This window comes from Ischnura elegans, chromosome 1 (genome assembly GCF_921293095.1).
Source record: "Ischnura elegans chromosome 1, ioIscEleg1.1, whole genome shotgun sequence".
Lineage (NCBI taxonomy): Eukaryota > Metazoa > Arthropoda > Insecta > Odonata > Coenagrionidae > Ischnura > Ischnura elegans.
Window position 1 is genome coordinate 58,188,439 of NC_060246.1, and position 23,120 is coordinate 58,211,558.

The 23,120-nt window shown below is 36.1% G+C and overlaps 2 protein-coding genes across 7 annotated transcripts in view; one reads left to right on the plus strand and one right to left on the minus strand.

Annotated features, from left to right (window-relative positions):
• Nucleotides 1-2,004: 2,004 nt before the first annotated feature.
• Nucleotides 2,005-17,658, plus strand: LOC124161176 (tetraspanin-31). The gene is made up of 7 exons (XM_046537409.1): nt 2,005-2,232; nt 2,444-2,611; nt 2,750-2,848; nt 4,851-4,949; nt 8,758-8,868; nt 11,225-11,346; nt 17,213-17,658. Exons 1-6 carry the CDS (start codon nt 2,173-2,175, stop codon nt 11,297-11,299), a joined length of 612 nt encoding a protein of 203 aa, XP_046393365.1. The 5' UTR covers nt 2,005-2,172; the 3' UTR covers nt 11,300-11,346; nt 17,213-17,658.
• A 1,818-nt stretch (nt 17,659-19,476) lies between these two features.
• LOC124161184 overlaps nt 19,477-23,120 on the minus strand; it is a 344,620-nt gene continuing 340,976 nt past the window's right edge. For 4 of the 6 annotated variants that reach the window (XM_046537448.1, XM_046537441.1, XM_046537423.1 and 1 more), the window contains one exon: nt 19,477-20,476. In XM_046537448.1, coding sequence (XP_046393404.1) covers nt 20,326-20,476 — 151 coding nt within the window. In that variant the 3' untranslated portion in view covers nt 19,477-20,325. Of the gene's footprint in view, nt 20,481-23,120 lie in introns of all 6 variants that reach the window. The other 2 variants (XM_046537467.1, XM_046537458.1) reach the window with 1 other exon arrangement.

Below are 23,120 nucleotides of genomic sequence, written 5' to 3' on the forward strand. Positions count from 1 at the left end.
TAACTGCAGTAAATGTATCAACCTATTAAAAATATGAAAGTCCTGCCAAATCACCAGCATAAACACTTGTAAAATAAAACATGTTATCTCTTAGATCACACCTCCGATTTTATACTTACTTTGCATGAAGTCACCACCGCAAGAAATTTTAAAGAGGCAGGAAAGAAAAAACCCACAGAAATACAATACATATATTATGTATTTTCTATTGTCAACCACAATAATATTTCCAATTTTCTCTTCTATCCCACATCTAATTTAGCGAAACAATTACTCTTATTCTCTTTCGAATAGAAAATTATTTAAAAGAGGACTGGTCGGTACATACAAACTATCGTCAATACTTTCTCCGATGAACGTCCACTATCACTGCACCAACTTGCACAAATCAAATCCACATCCACAAATATGTCACTTCTGCCACAATGTCTGTCTTCTTGGCGACAGGTAACAGTGAAGCAATGGTACCTTCCTCCAATCTGGGCACCTTCCATTCAGCAAGAATTTTCTCCTCGTCTTCTCGTCCAAGGCCACAGATTACTTTCTGATATCACAATGGTGCAATGTGAAGCTCACACACCTAAAATTAATAAATAATAAAATACCATGTAACTTATTAGGTCAAATCATTTCCAATTTTTGGTATTTCTGCATGAGAAATCAAATTACTAGGCTCGTAAATATAGTAAATATTTGTATGCCTGATATTTTTATTGTTTTAAACTATAGCATAAGATAATTTGAAATGATGAAAGCCGACGTGTAATACACCATAGGGCAAGCTAAGAAGCAATATTCGATCCTATAAACTTGGCAGCTTATTCCTAGTTTCTCCTTTAACCACACGTTTACCGAATGAATTAATACAAAAAAGACAACTAAAATGCAAGAATTTTCAAAAGAATTGCTGCTACAATATTTTGAATCACCATTTTTAGTACTGAATAGCCACTTCTGACTTAAAATTACATCCAAATAATTACAGCGAGAAAGAGTACATACCTCACAGTTTTTCGTAGGGGTGAAATGTTTTCTTCTTATCGCCCAAATGCACTTCTTCTTCAACTCAGGATCTTTTGGAGAGCTAAAAACTTGAACCATATGTCCCGGAGTTTCCATTACATCCCGACAATACACACACGAAAGGCATTTCTAACAAAAATATCTCACAAACACGTTTCTGAAGCCCAGTGAATGAAATTAAAGAATAAGGGAAACTTCCACATTACCAGACACTCTATCCTTCACTAACTTAACCACAAAAATCCCTGAAATGTAGTGAGACGTGACGTAAACGACGCGATCTCCAACGGCTTGTGAAGGCATGTGATCTTTCTAGGAGGATAGGGCACGATGGCACCAGATGGCACCACCCGCGAAAGAAAATAGTCCCAGACCGAATACAGTTTTATCGATGAGATACAATTTTATCGATGCATATGAATTTGCCAGTCCTCTTGCATCTTTTTTCGTCATTAAAGGAAATAAAGAAACAAAACCTTCTAAGTAACTTCCTAAGCGCGATTTTTGTATCTTGATTGTCCACCCTCGTATTTAGGTACGAAAACTTCCTGTGCCGTCTGGGTAATAACTGTGGACTCTGCTGTTGAATGAATATCCCCTTTACTAATGCACCCTGTGGTTGATCCAGATCTATCTTCAATTAATCTGCGCTCATGTCTAGAACTAATTTCTACCAACGGTTTATACTTTTTACGAGGCATTTTGAAAGTATCATGGAAGAAACCATCAAATCATATAGAAAACAATTGCTGATGATTACAATTTTTTCAAAGAGTAGAATATTCATGCGCACCTGTTAAAATGGAATATATCTCATATCTATTTTTTTAAATATATGTAGAATTTTAATTGAACTTCTTACTTTTGATTTCATGGTTGACACAGAGTGTCAATTTGAGGACCTCTTGTTGTACTCGGAAAATTATATTTTAAATTGGGCGCCATTTTTTGACGACAATGGACATGTGCAGGCAGTTTTGCGTCGCATCACCTCTGCTCATCAATTTAATTCAGCAGCCAACGCACGTCTTCTGGCGGAAATCATCCACTTAACTCAAGTGAAAAGAATCTCAGTTGCCTTAGTCGTCGAAATAAAATCTAAGGTTTTGCTTAGCATACTTTGAAATTTCAGATTTTAATGTGATAACCATGTGTGGAGGGTTTACTTGTTCCAAGAATGCGCTGACAGCTTTGAACATCTTATATGTCGTGAGTTCCTGTGTTATTATCTAATATTCAATTTACTCATAAGATGCATCCTATACGGGAGTGGAATAAATTGAGAAGATGTTGAAACGTGAAAGAAGTGAAGTGGATCAAAATCCTTCTTGATGATAACTGATACTTTGTGACCGTTGCACGAAATTCGTGAGGATTGATTATGTGACCATTGTGAATTTATATTGATTCTTTTTTTCAGCTTGTCGCTTGTATACTTATTGGAGTTGCTGTCTATGGAAGAGCGTCAGCCTTGGTCACCAATCTCCCCATAATTGGGGGAATTTTAGCATGTGGCATTATTCTCATCCTTATATCAATACTTGGTTTGATTGGAGCCATAAAGCATCACCAAGTGATTTTATTTTTTGTATCCTTGAATTATTAATATAGTTTATTTTTATTTTAAGCCATGTTTACCGATTTTCTATGCCGTTGATGTATATTCTATCCATCGTATTTTTATCATTGTGAATATCAAGTTTTTCTTCCTTAACCAAGGTATCAGTATATGCTTATTTTATTTCTGCTATTTTTGGTGCAATTTAGTGTGGCCTGTGCATGCTTGGCTGTAAACAGGGATCAGCAACGTCAACTGGCCGAGCGCGTATGTTATTTATGATTTTCAGACATGGTTTTCTGTGTTCCCATTCAATGTACTATGATGATGTGGCCCTATGTTAAAGTTGTAATGGGTATACATACCCTTAACCACTATAGTCTGCTCGCGGACTAAATCATATACAGTTTCTCATTCATGTTAGAAATAAGATGCGTACCTTATTTATTCCTATAAGTAATTCATGGGAAACATGAAGGAGTATATACTTAGTTTGTTATGAAAACGTTCTGTTAAATTTACAATGCAAAAGCTTCATGGGTTGATTTTAATAATGATTAAGGAACTCATGTTCACCACTCGTTTATTTTTAATTATGAATTGCAATGAGAAGGATATGGATTCTTGACTTAACAATCAATCATATTTTCTCTGGGTGTCCTTTTTCAGGGAAGCATTTCTGATTACGATTAATTCTATTGTTGCGTTAATTTTGTGTTTGTTGTGCTTGATGGCTGTATTAGTAAATATATGAATTCTATCGATACATGCAAATGATGACTCAAGTTACTGTGCTGAATCATTGGTGGAAAATTTTCATTATATTATTGGTGGATTATTTTCATCACATTTAACGATTTAATTATAACTATACTCGAAAAACACTGCACTTCTATGATGTTAAGTAACTGGTGCTCAACTTGGTACTCTGTTCCACGTAGGTGGGATGAGCTATTTTTCTTCGTTAATGTCTGTGGGTTTATTAATTCAATTACACTTATGGTTATTATGAACACTTACTTTTTAAGCCCTCCTAGTGGTTATTCATACGTTAGGGTTGAATATTTTTTTTCTATTTTTGGTAAATATTATTAGATCTTATAGTTACTCCCACTTCATTGTTTATTGTAAAGATACCTGATGTACAGATATATTGGGCAGAGTGTTAAATCGCTTTGGCAGCCATTAGAAGTCCCTCATCAGGAGTTTCAAGTTTGTAATCATAATTTTTTCTCAGCTCCCTTGTAACAAATAAGTCTGTGACTAATCTGCCATTATTCCATATGCATCATGCCTGAAGTGCCTTTTGCATCCTTGCTTTCCATGAATTTTCTACATTTTAGACCATTTCCACTTCAGTATCTGAAGCATAATAATGTCGTCGTCTTTATTTTACAAGTGAATTTAGGACTATATAGTCCTCTCTTACAATTAACTTGTTTGACAATCACATACATCCATGCCCTGGATGGTGGTCAAACCACCCAGGCGGGAACCCGCGACCTTAAGGTTAGCAGTCGGGGACTTTACCCCGGCGCCACCCAGGCCGGCAGGGCTGCTATAACCCAGTCAAATAGTAGAGTCAGGAAATTTAAAACTGGCCATGAAAATCAAGTGTTAGCCAGAAAATGTGGGGAATTAAATTTTATAACCTCCCTTTCTCTTTGTCTCTTGACCCACAGGGGAAGGTGGGGAAGGGAGGAATGGGGAGGTTACAACCGAGGGGAGTAACATAAAGTGCTAGGGTTGAAGGCACGAGAGCTAAGCAAGGGAGAGGTGAAATCTCATGCACCTGGGAAAGGGGATAAATATGGGGTGATGGGTAGGGAGTGGATATGTCAAATTGAGACAATAAATACTTAGCTAGAAGAGCCCTTGACATGGAGAATTTATTGGCAAAACAATTAAACTAATATTCTGAAGCACAACAACAAAATACTCAGCACTGAAAAATACAGTTATTATCCTGTGCTGATGACATGTGAATATGGAAATAAAAACAAATTAACAAAATGGACTTCCTTCTGACAGTCTTCTTATAGTTCTTACCAACCCCCAAGAGGACTCAAATTACATAATAACATTCTTAAGGGCTTTGGTCTTGCAGAGAACTATGCCACTGTAATATTTGATAATGTCTAAAATAGAATCAAAGTTTATTGCTTATTCAGTGTAATTAGAAGTTTTAAGATTGGCCAGGATTTTGAAGAATCGCATGTTGTTTTCATTTTGTGAGGTATTACCTAATAAGGAATAATTTTGTTTTCAGGGCTGGGAACAGGTTAATGATGATCTTCGTTTGAACGTTCAGCAAGTGTTTGGGTGTTGTTACTTGAATCAGACAGCCAAAGAAGACAATACCGGATGTGTAAGTATTTTTTTTACCCATATTAGATTTATCACCAAAATCATCTGAATGGCATTAGTAGGGGTCAGGCTACCGCAGGCTAGATTCACTCAGTAGTGTATGAGAAGATCACTGAACGATTTTTTTTACAATATCTACATTGGAATTCATGTCTTGTGAAATATCTCCAGCAAAATCTAGATTATCCCGGCTGATGATGGGGAGAGACAGCACGAATACAGTGGAATCCCGATCTATCGTTCCCACATTGATCGTTTTCCTTCATTCATCATTTGCCATTCCTGGGCCCAAATAAAGTTTCATAAAGATAATGTAATTTTTTCCCTCATTTATCGTTCCCCGAGGTATCATTTTCCTGCATCCATTGTTTGACGAAAATGAGACGGTGTGTTATAGGTGGCTAATGACGACAGACACATAGTTTGTATATTCCTCAGGAGATTGAACTACCATTGGGAGAAGCTGAGTGCCGTGGGAAAGTAACATAAGCGCATTTCCCTAGGTCCGCTATCCCCCTCCATTCAGAACTCGCATCCCCCCTTCTGATGCTTTCCTATTCTCCGAGATAAAACAAAAGGTCCCAGCTCATGCAGGGATCATGTTATAACCTTAGCTTTGAAAGAAAATATCAAGTTACACGAAAACAATAAAAACGTATTTCGAGCCTCTCCAATTCTCGCCCACTGAATATTTTTAGCCATCCTTCATCAAAGTTGCCAGTTTCTTTAGGTCAACTGCTGGATGAATCACCAATTGGTGTCTAACAATAACTTTTGGCAATTGGTATTATACATTTATTAGATTGAAATATTAGTAATGTGCACATATTTTAAAGAAGAATTAGACCAAACAAGACGTATTTTTATCCTTATTTAAGCATTTTCAGCAAGGAAATAATTGGAAACATACGATGGTGATTTCTGTCGAAACTCGACATACTCGCAGCTGAGCTTCTTGGCTGTTGATGGGGCATTATTTTCTGAAAACAGGACATCAGATTTCAATTTATGAGTTCTACTATAATCCTCACTTGTCAGAGTTACTCACGAAGGGATATCTCCTCAGGATATTTTGTTTCTGCGTACTAACAATCTGAATTCATCAGCTCATCTGGTGCTACGCTATTAGAAAAGAAAGGGTAAGTTGCCTTCTATTTAGGACAAAAAATTTCATGGGGCAGTCATATGGTCATGCTTCACCCTCTGCAGTATGCTCTGCATATGCCGTAAGCGATAGGATCAGTTCTGAACTTCACCTAGTACAAGTGGTTCCGTACTTTCTAGGGTGGGTTGACTTCAAACTAGCGAGTGTTTTCCGTGTGTGTTTTCTAAAGTCAGGTTTCATTTTTATTAGTGAGTATTGCTCTGCCTCAGATTGTCCGTTAGCACATGATGGCAGGGGTGAGGGTAGAGTGATATACCTAGTGAAAACAAGAAGTGGGATGACGCCGAGGATCAGGTGGGTGATCATGAGGAAACATCTCGCTTTACTCATTGCCTCAATTATATTAAAAATTTAAATTTTAGGAACATTTCCATAATAAACTATGTACATATTTCTGGCTTTTGTGATCCATCTCACTAACAATCACTGCGTCGGCAAAAGCAGTTGTTTTAGGCATAACATGCACATTGCTCTCGTAAATATGTGAACTTGAAATTGCATTTGATGGATAAGAGTTTTTACATCAGACAGAAATCCAATAGCAATGCAAATGCAGAGTGGAGTGCTAATTTTTTTTAGTAAGGTGGCGTGTTCCTTTAGGGTATTTGAAAGAAATATAAGTCGAATCTACCATATGACCTAAGTGATTCGATAAAGCACTAATATCCCTGTAATCAGCTAAAATCTTGTTTGAATCCCTTAATCAGTATCATAATTACTCGCCAAAATCTGTGTTTAGGCAACCTAGCCAAACATTCCCGCATTCATCATTTTTTTCATCCATCCTCCTGAAAAACGATAGATCGAGGTTCCACTGTAATCAGAAAACACGAATAATCCTAATTTTCACTTTAATTACTTTTTCTTTTCTTGACTGTGATCTTTTTAGTGGTGATAACGTGATTGTATTCATATTCCTACTGCTCCATATAATACATTTCCGAAAGCCACACACCCATGGCTGCGAGATCACAGACTCAGGAAAATGGTGTGCAAATATGCTTCAAAACCACTGCGTGATGTCGGAAATACACTGTCAGGCACCATACCTTCTAGTCCTGTCTTGCACAAGTTGCCGGGGATGCAATTTCTGCACAATGCAGATCAGTGATCACTGAGTGCAATTGCGCATTGAAATGATTGGAAAACGGGTACACTCAATTCCTGTGAAGGCAACGGGTGCACAATCATGCCTTCACACAGCAGCGGTTATCGGAAACCAGCACTAAAGGCAAATTGCCTATGCAGGGTGGTGCCTGGCTATGACTCATGCTATCTCTACTTCCACTTCTCCTGTTGCATTCACTTCGACTATTTCCTTCCTCTCCAGTTTCCTTTACTATTCACAGCATTAAAATGCCCAGGAATGACGAAATCTCCGGTTCACATGGGCCATATTCAACCGCATCCGAGGTCACTGCTACTTTTGCAACATGAAGTATACAATTAAAGATTGTAAATAACATTTCTTTTAATTGGTTAACTTTTGTCATTTCTTTAATTGGTTTTAATTGGCTAACAATTAGTTAACCATAGAAGAATCTTCCAAAATTAATCAACATTTTTCCCCGCCACTGATCTGCAATGCTGGAGCAGGCGTCCAAGTACTCTGGAAATATTCCTTGTCAGCAAGTAAATAAAATAATAGGGTAGTTTCCTTCATCAAAGAAAACGAAAGGTATTGACTGCGATTCGTTACCCACCATTAGTGTATTCATAATATGCAAATTATTTGGTTTTAGAAATACCGGTTTAGACGAATGGCAAGGGTCAATTTTTATCCTCATTTGAAAAAGGCCAGATTGGCGCCCATGCAATGCCACTCCACGTGACGTCACAGGGACCTAGTTTCTACAGGAGAGGGTAGGAGTTATACATCGTCTGAGGTTACCAATGCATGCATGAGGCACAAAGCTCAGGGAAGCATGTCTTAATAATCACCTGTTAAAACTGGCTAAGGTTGGAAAGTTTTCCTCGTTTGATAAGGTATTAATAATCCTTATTTAAGCCAAGCGCTACCAGCTAGCATGGTACTCTGCTACCTGCTAGCATCCTGCGTCGTATCAGCGCTCAGAGCCTCGCTCCAACATCACCTCACTTGTGGCAGCGGGAACCAGAACGACGTCACACGGGAGTTTTCCCGGCATTCATACTTACCCGTCGCGTTTTCACGCGCTTGAAAATTTTCACTTTTCATTTAATCGCGAAAAATAGATATCGACATTTAAAAATCTAAAAGCGTGAAATACGTACTCCAGAAGTAATAATCTTTCGATTTAGGCAATAAAAAAATAATAGGAAACCACCCTATTCCATTAGATGAAGGGGATTCAAATGGTAATAATAAAACTGATCTAGCTTTGCTGTAAACTGCTAATATCCTTGTGTTTTTGCATCCAATATTTTTTTTATCTCGGAAAAACATGGAAGGAGTGCAAACTCATGCAAGGGTAATCTGCTACACGGATAAACCACAGCTGGATAATCGGTAGTCTGCTGTTTATGGTAGCCCTTATTTTGGCTCTAATTTTCTATGGCTGATACGTTCTTAGTGCAGATCATTCTTTGATTAATTTTGGTGCCTAGCTGACTGCTCACTTTTAATAAAATTAAACTTTCTAATTCTTCTATTTATTTCTTTCAGCCTGTATCTTGTGCAACCTCGTGTCCGTCATGTTTGGAAAAACTTCAGGATGCCATAAATTATGCATTCAAGTTATGTGGGGGAATTGGATTATTTTTCAGTTTTACAGAGGTTTGTATCTGTTTATTCTTATTCTACTCAATGATATTTTTGGAAATATGGCTACTTTACCAGCAATAGTGAAAGATGGTATTTCGCCTGCTTTAACTGCATTACTTACTGCTTTTGTGTCTAGTGTTTCCTGATATGAATCATATCCTGGATTGCCTTCAAAATATTTGAAACATTATTGCTCCATGGAAATTACTGGCAAAAATATAAGCAATCTTATGATTGAAGTAAATTTTTTCTTCTGAAATAATTAAAATATGCTTGACTAGTGCAATTATAATTTTGCCGTGAAATGATCACATGATGATTTTCTGAGAATATGGTACATCTATTCACAAGTTTTGAACAGTATACATGTGACCGCAGTATTAATTTAGTGTAGCAGTGTCTTAAAATAGCCTATTTACAATTTTATCATTAATAATTTTTTTCTAATTACAGTGAAACCTCTATTTTACACTTTTGAATGGACCACTTACAAAAAGTGCAAAATTGAGGATATTGTAAAATAAAGTATCATTTTCTAAAGGCGGTATTGTTTGGGACCTGATAAAAACTGTGCAAAATCAGGGAAAATGTATAATGGGGGAATGTAAAATCGAGGTTTCACTGTATAGCAAAATGCCAAATCTGTTAAAAATTTTCCCTGATCCTATTGAGCCTTCTGCAGATAATTTACCATCTATTATAAAGTAAACCCATTTTTGAAGACTTTATCGATTGAGGTCAAAATGACTACTTTTACTACTACTTTACTACTACTACTACTGGCATTCTAGGTAGGCAGACAGGTGCAGATGTTCTTGTGTTAAAAATTGGCATCATGAATCTGAAAAAAATTACATAATAAACCACATCCTATTAATTATGTACTGCTCTAAAGAGAAAGACCTCTTAATAATAAGCTTGTACCTTAAGTATTTTTTTACCCCTTTGTCAACTTTTTTATGACAAGAATGTAGGAACTTAATTATATGCACAGAAGACAAGCCTCTCTTCAGGCTCTTAACCTGTTCCAAAGTACTGATCGTTCCGCAAATTCCATTGTATGTCAAAATGGCATTATTGCTGGACGAAGAATCATTTTAAAAAAACCAGCACATGTAAATTTTGCATTGCTAAAAATGTATTTTATTTACAAATATGGCATTAAATAATATGATTGATAATGTACCGACCGACTGGAAAAAAAAATCAGTGAAATTAGAATTTTAAAAAAGCATTTGCAAAAATAGCTAAGATGGGAATGCCAATCTGAATCAGTATCCTTAATGCATCATTATCCAGGGATTTACTGCATATGTTAATCACTTTAAAAACTATTTATTTCTTTTTGCTAAGTACTAATGGACTTTACTTTATCTCCCTAAGTCTTTCTTAATCTTTTAACTCTCCTCCATTCAATAGTAGGGTAGTTTCCTTCATCTAAGAAAACAAAAGGCATTGATTGCAATTCGTTACCCACCATTAATGTAATCATAATATACTAATCATTTAGTTTTAGAAATCCCAGTTTATATGAATGTTAATGGTTAATTTTAACCTTATTTGAAAAAGGCCAGATTGGCACCCGTGCGATGCCACTCCATGTGACATCACAGGGACCTGAATGCTATACGAGTAGTCAGGATTTTTACATCATCTGAGATTACCAATGCATGCATGGGGCACAGAGCTCAGGGAAACATTATTTAATGATCACCTATTAAAATTGCCTGTGGTCAGAAAGTTTACTTCATTTGATAAGGTATTAATAATCCTTATTTAAGCCAAGCGCTACATGCTAGCTGCCTGCATCATAGCAGCGCTCATAGCCTCGCACCACAGTAGCCTCACACGGCGGCAGCTGGAACCAGAATGATGTCACACGGATTTTTCCCAGCATTCATACTTAGCCATTGTGTTTTCGATGCTAGAAAATTTTCACTTTTCATTATCGTCATTTATAAATCTCAATGCGTGAAATACGTACTCCAGAAGTAATAATCTTTCAATTTAGGCAATAAAAAAATAGGAACCACCTTATGTTCCTATTTTCATTTTGGAATGAAAAAAATATTATGTACCTTCTTCCGGTTGCCCGAACTTTGATGGTATTTCCGAGATATATTTATTCCCTTGATGCTCATACCCTTTCTTGTGTTTGACACTGATCTTTCATCAGTGCTTTCAGTTATTGTTGAATTATGAAAGACAATAGCCATGAATTAGAGACCTGAGTCTGAAATGTCAACCATCAATTGGTTTTTAAAATTGACAATCTTAGACCATAAAACTTTTTGATTTAGATTAATCATTACGTATTATGCAATTATGTATGCAATTTTGTTCCAATAATTTTCCTTCTTTATTTCAGTTTCTTGGAGTATGGCTGACTGTTCGTTACCGAAACCAGAAGGATCCTCGGGCCAATCCTAGTGCTTATCTCTAGCTCTTCGCAATGTAATAGCTTCTTATTCCATTGGACTGACCGATGATGTATGTATTCGTTTCTTTTTCCTTTTATAAATGTAATTATTTTCATAGGTAGGTAGTATTCTATTTTTTATTCCCAGATTTAAAATTTTGCAGCATTTGTATTTTTTTTACTTCATACCATCATTCTCCTTTTGCCTTTTTACCCATGTTACACTTTCAAGCGTTTCACTTTTTTTTAAACACTTGAGCCTCTGCAAATTAATTAACATACAAAGTCTTCCAATTATTACATCTTCTAGTACCCGATCAGTCTGTTTTATTTTACATGTAAATTATTGCAGTTGTATGTATAGCGATCATAAATTGTTTAAAGCACAGAAGAAGAAGGTGTTTCATTTGTTTTTATAGTAACGATAGGAAGATGGCAAACCAATAGAATACTCAAAAAATTTAGCTGTAAAGTGTAGAGATAATCATTGCTTTTCTACTTTTCAACTTATGTCTGTATCATATGTTAAATGAAAGGAAGTGATTGTGTTATAGAATAAAATCATATAAAATACCACTATAATAAAACCTTGTGATATCAAAAGGAAAGGGACTGAAAAAACTGTGCATACTTCAAATTTTATTGGTTCAAATGTAACAAGACTTGTCATCGTCACTGGTCGTAAAATTGGTTTGACGCAGCTCTCCACTCAATACTCCTGTCAGCTAATCTTTTCCCACCTACGTATTTCTTCTCTTTAAAATTCTTCTTTACCTGGTCCATATATTTTGTCCAAGTGTTTCCTCTCTGGCCATCCAATCTGGCCATCATGTCTCAAGATGTGGGTTTTAGGGTTGTTCCGTCTTCTTATTAAGATTTTCATGAGGCTTTCCTTCTCTCCTACTCTTGTTAGGACTTCCTCATTACTAACTTGGTCGATCCATTTGATCCTCATCATTCTTCTGTCGCACCACATTTCAAAGGCCTCCATCCTTATTTTCTCCACTGCTGTCATTGTCCATACCTCACTTCCATATAGAAGCATACTCAAAATTGAGGTTCTTATGAATTGTTTCTTTACTTCCATGTTTAAGTTTTCTGCTGTAAGCAGGTCTCTCTTTTGGTGGAATGCTCTCGTTTGGGCTATTCTGCCGATAATTTCTTTCTTGCTTTTCCCATCGCTAATTATCCTGCTTCCCAAATAACAGAATTCATCCACCTCTACCAGTTTATGCTTTCCTATTTTAATGTTAATCTTGACTTATTATCTTCTACTGCATACTAATATGTATCTTGGTTTTCTTTGTGTTTATTTTCGGCTGATATATACCCATTACACGACCCACATTTACCAGAATATTGTAAATCCTTATCTGTCTCTGCTGTGAGGGCAATGTCATCGGCAGATCTTATCGTGCTATTTTTTTCTTCATGGATAATCACTCCCAAGACCTTTTTCTTTGATTTCATTAATTGCTTTCTTGATGTAAACATTGAAAATTAGGGGTGACAAAGCAAAGCTTTATCTCACTCCTTGCCCAATTCCAGCTTCTTCACAGCTGGGCCCTGATTTTATCACTTGCTGACTTGGTTTTTTTTTTTATAAACTGTGGATGATTCTCCTGTCATGGAAAAGAACTCCAATTTCTTTCAGGATTCCAAGCATTGTTGTCAAATGCCTTCAAAGTCCACGTACGCAATGAACGTTGGCTTGTTCTTTTTCATGCTCTTCTTTGAGCATGCATGACGGCCATTATTGCTTCCCCTTTGCCTTTGCTTTTTCTGCATCTGAATTGTTCCTCAATCAAATATGTGCTCTTCTGCTGCTCTCCGTTCTATTATTCTATAGATGATCAAAGTCAGTATCTTTGATGCATGTTATGTAGGCTTATGGTCCTAAAATATTCAAAGTTCTCAGCTCTTTTTCTCTTGGGATTGTAATGTTCCTCTCAAAGTCTTTTGTTATCTCACCTGTCAAATACATTTCACTGATGATTTTTTTACAGCTGCTGCAACGCCTTTTCTCCTGCATTTTTAATTAGCTCTGTGGGAGTACTGTCAATTAATTCCAGATGCTTTATTCATCTGAAGGTCTCTTCATCTTCATCCACTTCCCTCTCATTTCCGATAGCATTTGGTCTTAGGCTGCTTCCTTCGTACAAATCTTCCGGATAATGCTTCCATCTCTTCCCTTTGCCTTCGTTTTCAGTCATTATTTCTCCGTTACCGTATAAATTAGAGATGTGCGAATAGTATCCGCGAATACTCGAATACCTCGAATATCAGAAAGTATTCGATATTCGAAATCTCGAATAGTTATGCCAAAGGTACCGTCTCGAATACCTCGAATATTTTGAATTTCGCGTCATAAGCTTTCGCTCGCACGTCATTGGTAGAAGACTCAGAAAAATGAGAACTCTAGTCGTTTAGCGCATGCAGCGCCGTTTTAGGCAAGCTGACGAACTATATCAAATTCGCGGTTTAGAGCGGTGAAAAGAGTTCAACATGGGGAACCGAAATTGATAGGGTGAAAAAATCCGAGAATCCCAGGTGTCCCCCGTCAGGAGTAACTCAGTGCCGTGGGATAGCAACATAGGCGCATTTCCCACGATCCGCTATTCCCTCCATTCAGCATTCACCCCACCCAATCTGACGATTTCCTCTTCTCCGAAATCAAACAAAAGGTCCCAGCTCGTGCAGGGATCATATTACGAAGACTTTAGCCTCGAAAAAATATAAAGTTACCGGAAAATAATAGAATCGAGTTTCACCCTTCACTCTTTCTCCCCCACTGACCATTTTCCCGCATTCATCTTTTGATAAAAATAAGACGAGGTGTTTACCATGTGTCCTTTGTGGCTAATAACGACAGGCACTTATTTTGAATCTTCCCCAGGAGATATAACTACCACAGGGAGGAACTCACAATCAGTGCCGTGGGATAGTGACATTGGCGCATTTCCCACGATCTGCTATCCCCTCCCTTCAGCATTCGCCTCACCCACTCTGACGATTTCCTCTTCTCCGATATCAAACAAAAGATCCGACCTCGCGCAGAGATCGTATTACGAAGACCTTAGCTTCGAAAAAAATATCTAGTTACGCGAGAAAAATAAAAACGTGTCTCGCCCCCACCCCCTTTTCTCACCCGCTGACCTTTTTCTACCAACCTCCTTGAATTTCCCCCTTTCTGGAGGTCAACTGCCGCATGAGTCATCTACTAGCCCGAAAGGTGTCTAACAATGACTTTCGGCAATTATTATTACACTTTTATTGGATTGAAATATTAGTAATAAGCGCGTAATTTAAGAAAGAATAAGACCAAACACGACGTATTTATGACTTTATTTAAGCATTTTACGCAGGAAAATAAATGCCGGAAAGACGAAGAAATACGACGGGGGCTTAGAATTTTGGCGTAATGCTCAAATAGGGCACTTTCCTATAATTTTTTTATTGCCAAAATCGAAATATTAATACTCCTGGAGTACGTATTTAACGCTTTTAGATTTTTATTGGACGATATCTATTTTTCGCGATTAAATTAAAAGTGAAAATTTTGGAGCGCGCGAAAATGCGACGCGTCTGTGGGAATGATGGGGAAAAGTCCGTGTGACGCATTTCCGGTTCCCCCTCCTGCCTTTTGAGGTGACCTTGGGCGAGGCTCAGAGCGCTGATACCTTGCCAAACCTTACCTTATCAAACGAAGAAAACTTTCCGACCTTAGCCAGTTTTAATAGGTAAGTGATTACTAAGACATGTTTCCCTGAGCTCTGTGCCTCATGCATGCATTAGTAACCTCAGACGATGTAAAACTCCTATCCTCTCGTGTAGAAACTAGGTCCCTGTGATGTCAAGTGGAGTGGCATCACATGGGTGCCAATGTGGCCTTTTTCAAATAAGGATAAAATTGACCATTGCCATTGGTTTAGACCGGTATTTCTAGAACCAAATAATTTGTATATTATGAATACACCAATGGTAGGTAACGAATCACTATCAATGCCTTTCGTTTTCTTTAATGAAGGAAACTACCCTATTGTTTACATAAAATTAAAATATTCCATTAATCAGCTAAATTCCTGTTTGAATCCTTTAAAGGCAATCACAATTACTCGCCAAAATCTTGGGTTTCCTGCTGCATAGGCGACCTAGTCAAACATTCTCACATTCATAGTTTAGTATTCGAGGTATTCGAAATTCGAGGTATTCGAATATTCGAGCAATGATTTGATATTCGAATTCGATATTCGAATTCGAGAAATCTACTATTCGACCCATCCCTAGTATAAATATTTTTTCATGAAACTGTAGGTAGCTTTTAACACATATTCTGGCACTCTTCCTAACCATTATCCCTACTCCAGCATTACCATTTAGTGATCCTGTGTGTATCATTCTGTATATTCCACTCCAAAAGTCTCCTTCTTGGCACCACTTCATTTCGCTGATGCCTAATACGTCGAAGTTTATTCTTGACATCTCCATCTTCAAGTGTTCTAATCTATCGCAGGTATGAAGCGATCTCATGTTTCATGTTCCTATACTTAACATTCTACCACATTTGACTGATGTACGCTCTCACGTAGTTCCTGCCCGGAGATCCGAATGGTGGATAGTTTGCTACCAGAATATTTTACTCAAGAGAATTCCATCATTTCATGGTATAAAGTCAGTGGAGAAGCAGCAACTCCTTGGGGTGATAATGTGGTGGTTTCCCCTTGCATTCCAAAATGCTGAACTAAAGCCTTTAAAGTAAATGTTACCAATCCTGTAGTGAAATGTCGCTGTACTGACCAATATGGTCTCCGCAAATATGAAAAAGAGCTGCTGCCTTTTCCCCCAGGTGATGAGAGGCATAATTTTTGGCGGCCTCCAGTCGCTAAGTCACGGCATCTCTACAGGTTTTGGTATCATTTTAACTACCTTACCCAAGGATAGACTAATGCCCCCTCAGAATGCTGTCGCTTTTTGTCCACAATTGCTTATTTGACGAGTGAGCTTGCTTATCCTGCTGCTAACCTCTAGAGGTCGACCCACCATCCCCAACCCAATGGACTCACTTGGTGGCTTAAAGCTCACCCGCAAGAACAGACTTAGGATACAAATAAAGTTAGAAATTTCTATGAAATATTGTAGTACAGTATATTTCTATCAATGGGCTCAAGATATAAAGCATTCAGGGCAGTTGATGGCCAAAAACATTTAATATTGGGGGAATAAATTTTGGCAAATTCACTTACCTTTGCATCCTTAGATACTACTCTGTATTCCCCCTTTCCTGCTCCCAGGGAAAATCTGAAGGTGCCACTAACTTTCAACTTTCTCATATTTTTATCTTTGATTTATTGGTAAGGGACTGATTGTGGAGTTGTGTCAATCTCTTTTCTTTTCCCAATAATATATTTTCCTGTTAATACTCTGAATAATGAGTGAGAATCATATTTTGGGTAATAGTGGATTACTCACAATCATTTAATTCTAAATTAGTGTGAAACAAAGAAAAAAATGAAGAGGATCCTACAATCCTTACACCCAGGGATCTGAATTTTTAAGTACAACCCTGAATTGCTGCTTTGTGTAATGTTTGAAACTATTACTTCTGTTTTTCTGTTACGAAAAATAGAAATAAAATGAAACTGATAGAGCTCTTTCCTGCCCAAAGGGTTGATAAATGTACTTCTCTATTACTTGTTTATGGACATGAGTTAGGATTGAAATAATTTTCAGGTGAGGAATATGGCCTACTTATTGCTTAGTGTCTTAAGATCCATTTTTATTAAACATTTATAGTGTGTTGATTTTTGTATGAGATTGACTTTGTCTTCATTTTTAGGAGATTCCAATCCTTTTAAGATAAAGAAATTGTTTAAAATGCAACTTAAAAAATCGATTGGGTCATGGGAACATACAAAAAGTTTTTCCTCTTTATTGCAGGTTAATTCTTCTGTAATTGCCTTTAGTATTCATGGCCAGATCTGCCCACATACCAAAGCTGCCCTTACATATTTCAATACCAAAGATGATGAAATAAGGAATAAGAAATGAATTTGGGTTATTTTAACATTCATGTGGCCGAAGAGAAACAAAAATATTCTTTTAAGTTTCATTTATATTTTGTTGTTCTTTGAAAAACATTATTTTCTGTTAATTTATGTGTGAATGAATTTTAATGATTTGTAAATCATGCTTACATAAATGTTGAGGGGACAAATATACTATACTGTGTTATTTTCTAGTCCATTGTGCTTTCTGGAATGAATTTGTGTTGAAAAAGTTCATTCTATATGCTTTTGTCTTGTGTGTTGTGCTTGTAAATGTAATATTGTGTTTTTGTTCCTTGTACTTGATATCTACCTAATAAAAAGACATTTTTAGAAATATTGCCAGAGTGAGCTCTTCCTAATGAGAAAAAGTTACAGAACAAAAGACACAGTGGATACCTAATACTGAGCCGGAGATGAATTATTTGTTCTTTTCCTACTTATTCCTTGAATTTTTGGGCAACAATAATATAGTTGCTTTTATTTTATCTAAGTTTGTTTCTAATGAAACATGTTTTCAATTGCTCTAAGCTGTAATTTCTATATTTTGCTATGACAGCCTGGCATGAATTTAAAGTTTCAGCTGATTCTGTCGTATAGTTTTAGTTTGCTATTACACCTGAAATATAGCAGTCACCATGAAAAATGAACTCAGTGTGTATGATAGCTTTTATATTCTTAGAGCTGCACTGATGGAATGAATTCTTAATCGCCCTCGGTAGGGCCTACTGATAAGTCAAAGGGTAGGATCCAGACAAAAGATAGTCCACATGGTGGTGTCTTTTAAATAACCATGCTGGAATGAAAGTAGAAAAGCCTACTAAATATTTCATCCGCGAAAACATGGGAGTACAACCAAATGGGCCTCGGAAACTCATAAAATAGTATCCATCCACAAAATGTGGGTGCCGTTCATAGCAGCAAGGTTGAGGTAGTCAACATGCAAAACCCTTGCAGAGACTTAGCAGTAGTATCGAAGAAAGATGTGAATACCAAAAAAAAGGAGAAGAAGAACACAGCAACAAATTTAGGGACATGGAATGTTAGGTCAATGATGATGGCAAGCAAGCTAGAAAATATGAAACTGGAAAGGGAGAGTAGATGTTTTGGGATTGCGTGAGGTGAGATGGAGGGATAGTGGGGACTACTGGAGTGATGGGCATAGGGTTATACGGATTGGTTGGGAGGAAAGTCAACAATGGGTAGCTTTACTAAATGGGAAGCTGAGTAAGAGAGTGGTAAGTATAGATCAGGTAAGGGATAGGACTCTGGTATTAGAAATTGAGGCATGGCCCACCAACCTTGCGGTGGTTCAAGTCTTAATGCCCACCTGCTATCATAGGGAGAAAGTAGATAAGGTGAATGAAGAGCTTGAAAAAATAATCAGGGAAAATCTCAGGTAAGAAAAATCTAGCGGTGGTCTGGAATACCTCAATTGGGGAAGATAAGAGATGGAAACAAAGTAGGAGAATTTGGATTAGGAACGACTGGGGGGAGAAAGCATCATCATTTTGGTGCAGGAACAAGATATTCATCCCAAGCACGTGGCCCAATCATCATAAAGGTTGGAGGTACACATCTGCATCTGTATGAAGGTTAAACAATATTCCATTTTCATGACCTTTGTAAAAACTAGCAGTATTTGATATTTCAAATAATAAGTATTAAATTCCTTTCATTTACATTGGAGAATTAAGTATTATCTGACTCCATCAATAAGCAAATATAATACTGTGCCACTTTTTATTCGCATGATATCTCAGCATATCATGAGGTGCCATTTTATTGGTTGAAAATGATACACTTTCTGAGACGTATTGACTGAATTCTGTGTTGCAAAAAATTAAGTTGGTAGCATTAACTCTTAGACAAATTAGTGGAAAAAAATGAGGTAAACCTTTATGGAGATTTTTAGGAATTGAATCTGATGTAACCACAGTGATTGATGACAAATGGCTACTCTGATCTTTTTCCATAGGTGAAATCCCTCAAATAGATCAACCTTGCTATTCTGTGTCCAGCTTGTGAAATTTCAGTGGGTGCATTTGAAACTAAATTCAGATATTTATTTGACAGAATTCTCAGATTTTATTAATCAATAATCTTTACCTTCATAATTATTAGTGATTATCATATTCTTTTAAATAAAATTCATTATGGGTTTATTTGATTTTTATTTTATATTTTGATAGGCATCCATTTTCTCTAGAAAGATAGTGAAGTAATCATTATATAAAATAAAATATACATTTCTCTAAATATGGTGTACAGGTATGACCTCAAGAAGGTTAATTTGTAGAAATCATGAAGAAGTTGCGCAGTTCTTTTCTATCCAAATCATTAAAAGGCCAACGTCAAGCCTTCTGTTGGTGTCCTATTTCTTCCATGATATCACTAAATATAACAAAAATAGCTTGAACAATTTATTAGCCAAATAATATCTTTAAAATTATATTTTCCTTCTTCTTACATAATTTTGTACTATTCACACTAGACTTATTAGTGTTCTAACTTGGTCAACAGTGCTTAAGTTGTGCAAATGCCATTATTAGTAGGAGATATAAACTCAACCTTATGAATTAATGAATAACTGTGCTTATCATGTAAATCTCATGATGAGGATTACAGCAAATCATACATTGATTTAGCAAGTGAGGCACAAGGCCTCCTACTTGACATATTTCTAAAGGTGAAATTTCAGCATCTGGAAATATTTCAGAAGGTATTTGAAATGTATATGTTAAAATATATATTTATCTATAATTGAATAAATAATCCATGAAGACCCTTCATTGTTCAGTTCATTTGGTCTAAAATCACTTACAAATATCTTTTCCTTTGGCATTGCTCTATGTTTGAATGACAACCAATGGTTCTCAAATTTAACACATTTCAGTACACAAGATTTTTGGCTTTCATATTCCTTTTGGCATTTTCTTATTTGGTGTCTCAGTTCTCATTTTCCTCCTCTTCAGCATTTAGGGAAATAGTTACAGATGATGACCATTATGCTGTGATATAGTACTCATGAGGTCGCCGACTGCTTCGACATTTTTCTCGAAGGATGTAACAAAGTGCTATTGTGATCAGCAAGGCAATTGTAATGCCCATACCAATGCTGACCCAAATGATTTCTTCGTTGATCCCAGTGTGATTTCTGCCTGAAATGAAGTTTTTGAATTGTTTGAGAATTATTTACATTGGAGAAGAAAATTATTTTGTATTTAAAGTGATTTTTGTGATGAATTGACTTCAAAAATGTTTCTCGGTCCTTGCAGCTGGTGATGCTTTGTAAAGAAATGACCTTTTTTCATTGTCAGGACGTACTCTTTGTTCTCTGTCAGGATTTACACTAAGTCTTTCATTATTCCTGACAGAGTGGGGAAAGTATGTACAAAGGATGAAAAACAAGTTACTTCTCAAAACAGAGATGCTTTTACAAAGCATCGCCCTGTGTGAAATCCGAGAAAAATTTTTATATGGTTTGAAATTATTTGTTGAGCATTTAGACAAGAAAGAGTTCATAATACAGAAAAATTATTTGACCAAATTATCCCCATTGGTGTAATTAATTTCAAGAGTTTGGAAGGAACAAATTTGAAATTTAGGTATATATGTAGCTAAAGAAGATATAAAATGTTAAAAGTAGCTTAAGATTAATTTCTATTATTAAAATTTTGATACCAATGAAAAGCCATAATTACGTGCTCTAGATAAAGTTTAAGCATGTCTAAAGATGCATTGATAGTAAGCATAACAGCAACAGTTTAAATTGATACGAATATAGAATTAGGTGCTGAGCTAAGCAGTAAAGCCAAGGAGCATAGAAATTATTGATGCTGAAATGAAGGAGGAATTTTCATTTTAATTTCTAGTTTTCCATGGTATTTTAGGGTTGTGGAGATTCCCATTTAAGTGATTGTTAACCTTAAAGTAGTTTAAACTAAACAATCATAAACATGGAAGCAAATAGAAAAAGTGATGACACCAATTGAAATGGTATCAGAAAAATGTCTTCTGTCCCAGGGAATTCTTCGAATATCATAAAATATAAAATCACTAATTAGTCAAAAAAAAGAGGACTTCCAGACATCTTCTGTGGTAATTCACAGATAGCCTATTGCTACTCCTTAAGCACAAAATCAATTTATTGATACAACAAAAAAAATTATCTCTGGCATGGTTGGAAATGCAGTGAAACTTTCCTGAAGCTGGCTTTGCTGAGTGCTGTTTCTTATTTATGTATTTGGCTTTCAACTCTATATGTACTTGCTTTGTTTGATGTACTAAGAAAATAATTATTTTATGATGTCTCTATCAGTGGGCTATTGAAAATTCATAAAAAGATTAGAAATAAAATTCTGCTTGATTGCACCTATTATTTCAAGGACAGTGGAGACTCCATTGGTTGAATTATTCACTTTTCACTTCCCTAGCCAGAATCCTCAAACTCTCTTCAACTCTCACTGCCACTTAAACCATTATTTCAATTTAAGAGGATTAATTCAAGCATTAAGTACATATGTACTTCTAAAATAATCAGCCTCCTCTTTTTCGTGCAGAATCTTTTCCTTTAATTTTCAATGCATGGTATTGATGCATTCACAGTAGATGCCCTTTTCTATCTCATCTCACTGTTAAGTTCATCTCTCTTAGTAAAGTGAAGTAATTTTTTTATTTTCCCAGCCCCTTAACAAATATAAATCTCTGGTTAAGCAGGTTTACTTTGATGGTGAACATGATTTGCCAGTTATTTTATTACAAAGAATTGAAAAGCAACTTTTATTTTCCCTAATTTGGTTGTTGGTTATGCTGTAGGAAACATCATAAGTACATATTATTTTGTCTCTTATGCTAATTTAAGGCTACCTTTTGAATAAGAATTTCTTCCCTCCCTTTATATACTTAATTGTGCCTTATTTGTCAAACTAAACCCCTAAATATTCTCCTCTCACCATGATGTGCACCCTTACCACACGCACATCCACCTATCCCAATCCTCTACTTCCCTTTCTCTACATAGTCCTCATCATGCAGCCTCATTAATCTATGTATAACAAATTACCATCTGATATTAAATCACTTACTGCTCTGCCAGTGTTCAAAAACTGTGTAAAGAATTTATTTCTTGAAAAAGCATATTATTGCATTTCTGAATTCATGGTATCTAAGTGTGACTGTTGTCATACTTTGAACTTATTGCATTTGTTTTTTTTTTTACTGAGTCCTGTGGTGTTTTTTTTTATATTCTGCTACTTAACCAATGCTGTTTGCTATAATGTATCATTATCTTCATTTGCCATTTTTGTTTTTTCCCTTTGATGATTTCTATGTTACTTGCTAACTGTCAGAAATAAAATCATTATTATTATTATAAGAATGCATTATCTTCTTTCCTCAAGCCCTATATATTTTCAATTCAGAGCATGCATCTTGAGTAATATTTAGTAAAATTATTACATATTTTAAATAGTCTGTAGAGTTAAGGTTGGTAATTTTCTGTGAAATGCAGAATAATGTTATAGCAGTCATCTACTTCTTTTCAGTCTTTCCATCAATCACTTTTTCAGATTTATTACCAATTTCTAGGTGTATGAACTACTTACAGGGAAACATATTAGTCTGTAATTGGTCATTAAGGTTCCTGTAACTGATTTTGTCCCTTTTTTAATCATGCTGTTAAGTAAAAAGCTTTATGAAAATTCCACGCAATACCTATAACAAGAAGTCAATTACAAATTTGACTTCTCACAACAGTAATACCACAATACCATTTAGCTGCTGCTCAATCCTTTTAGCTG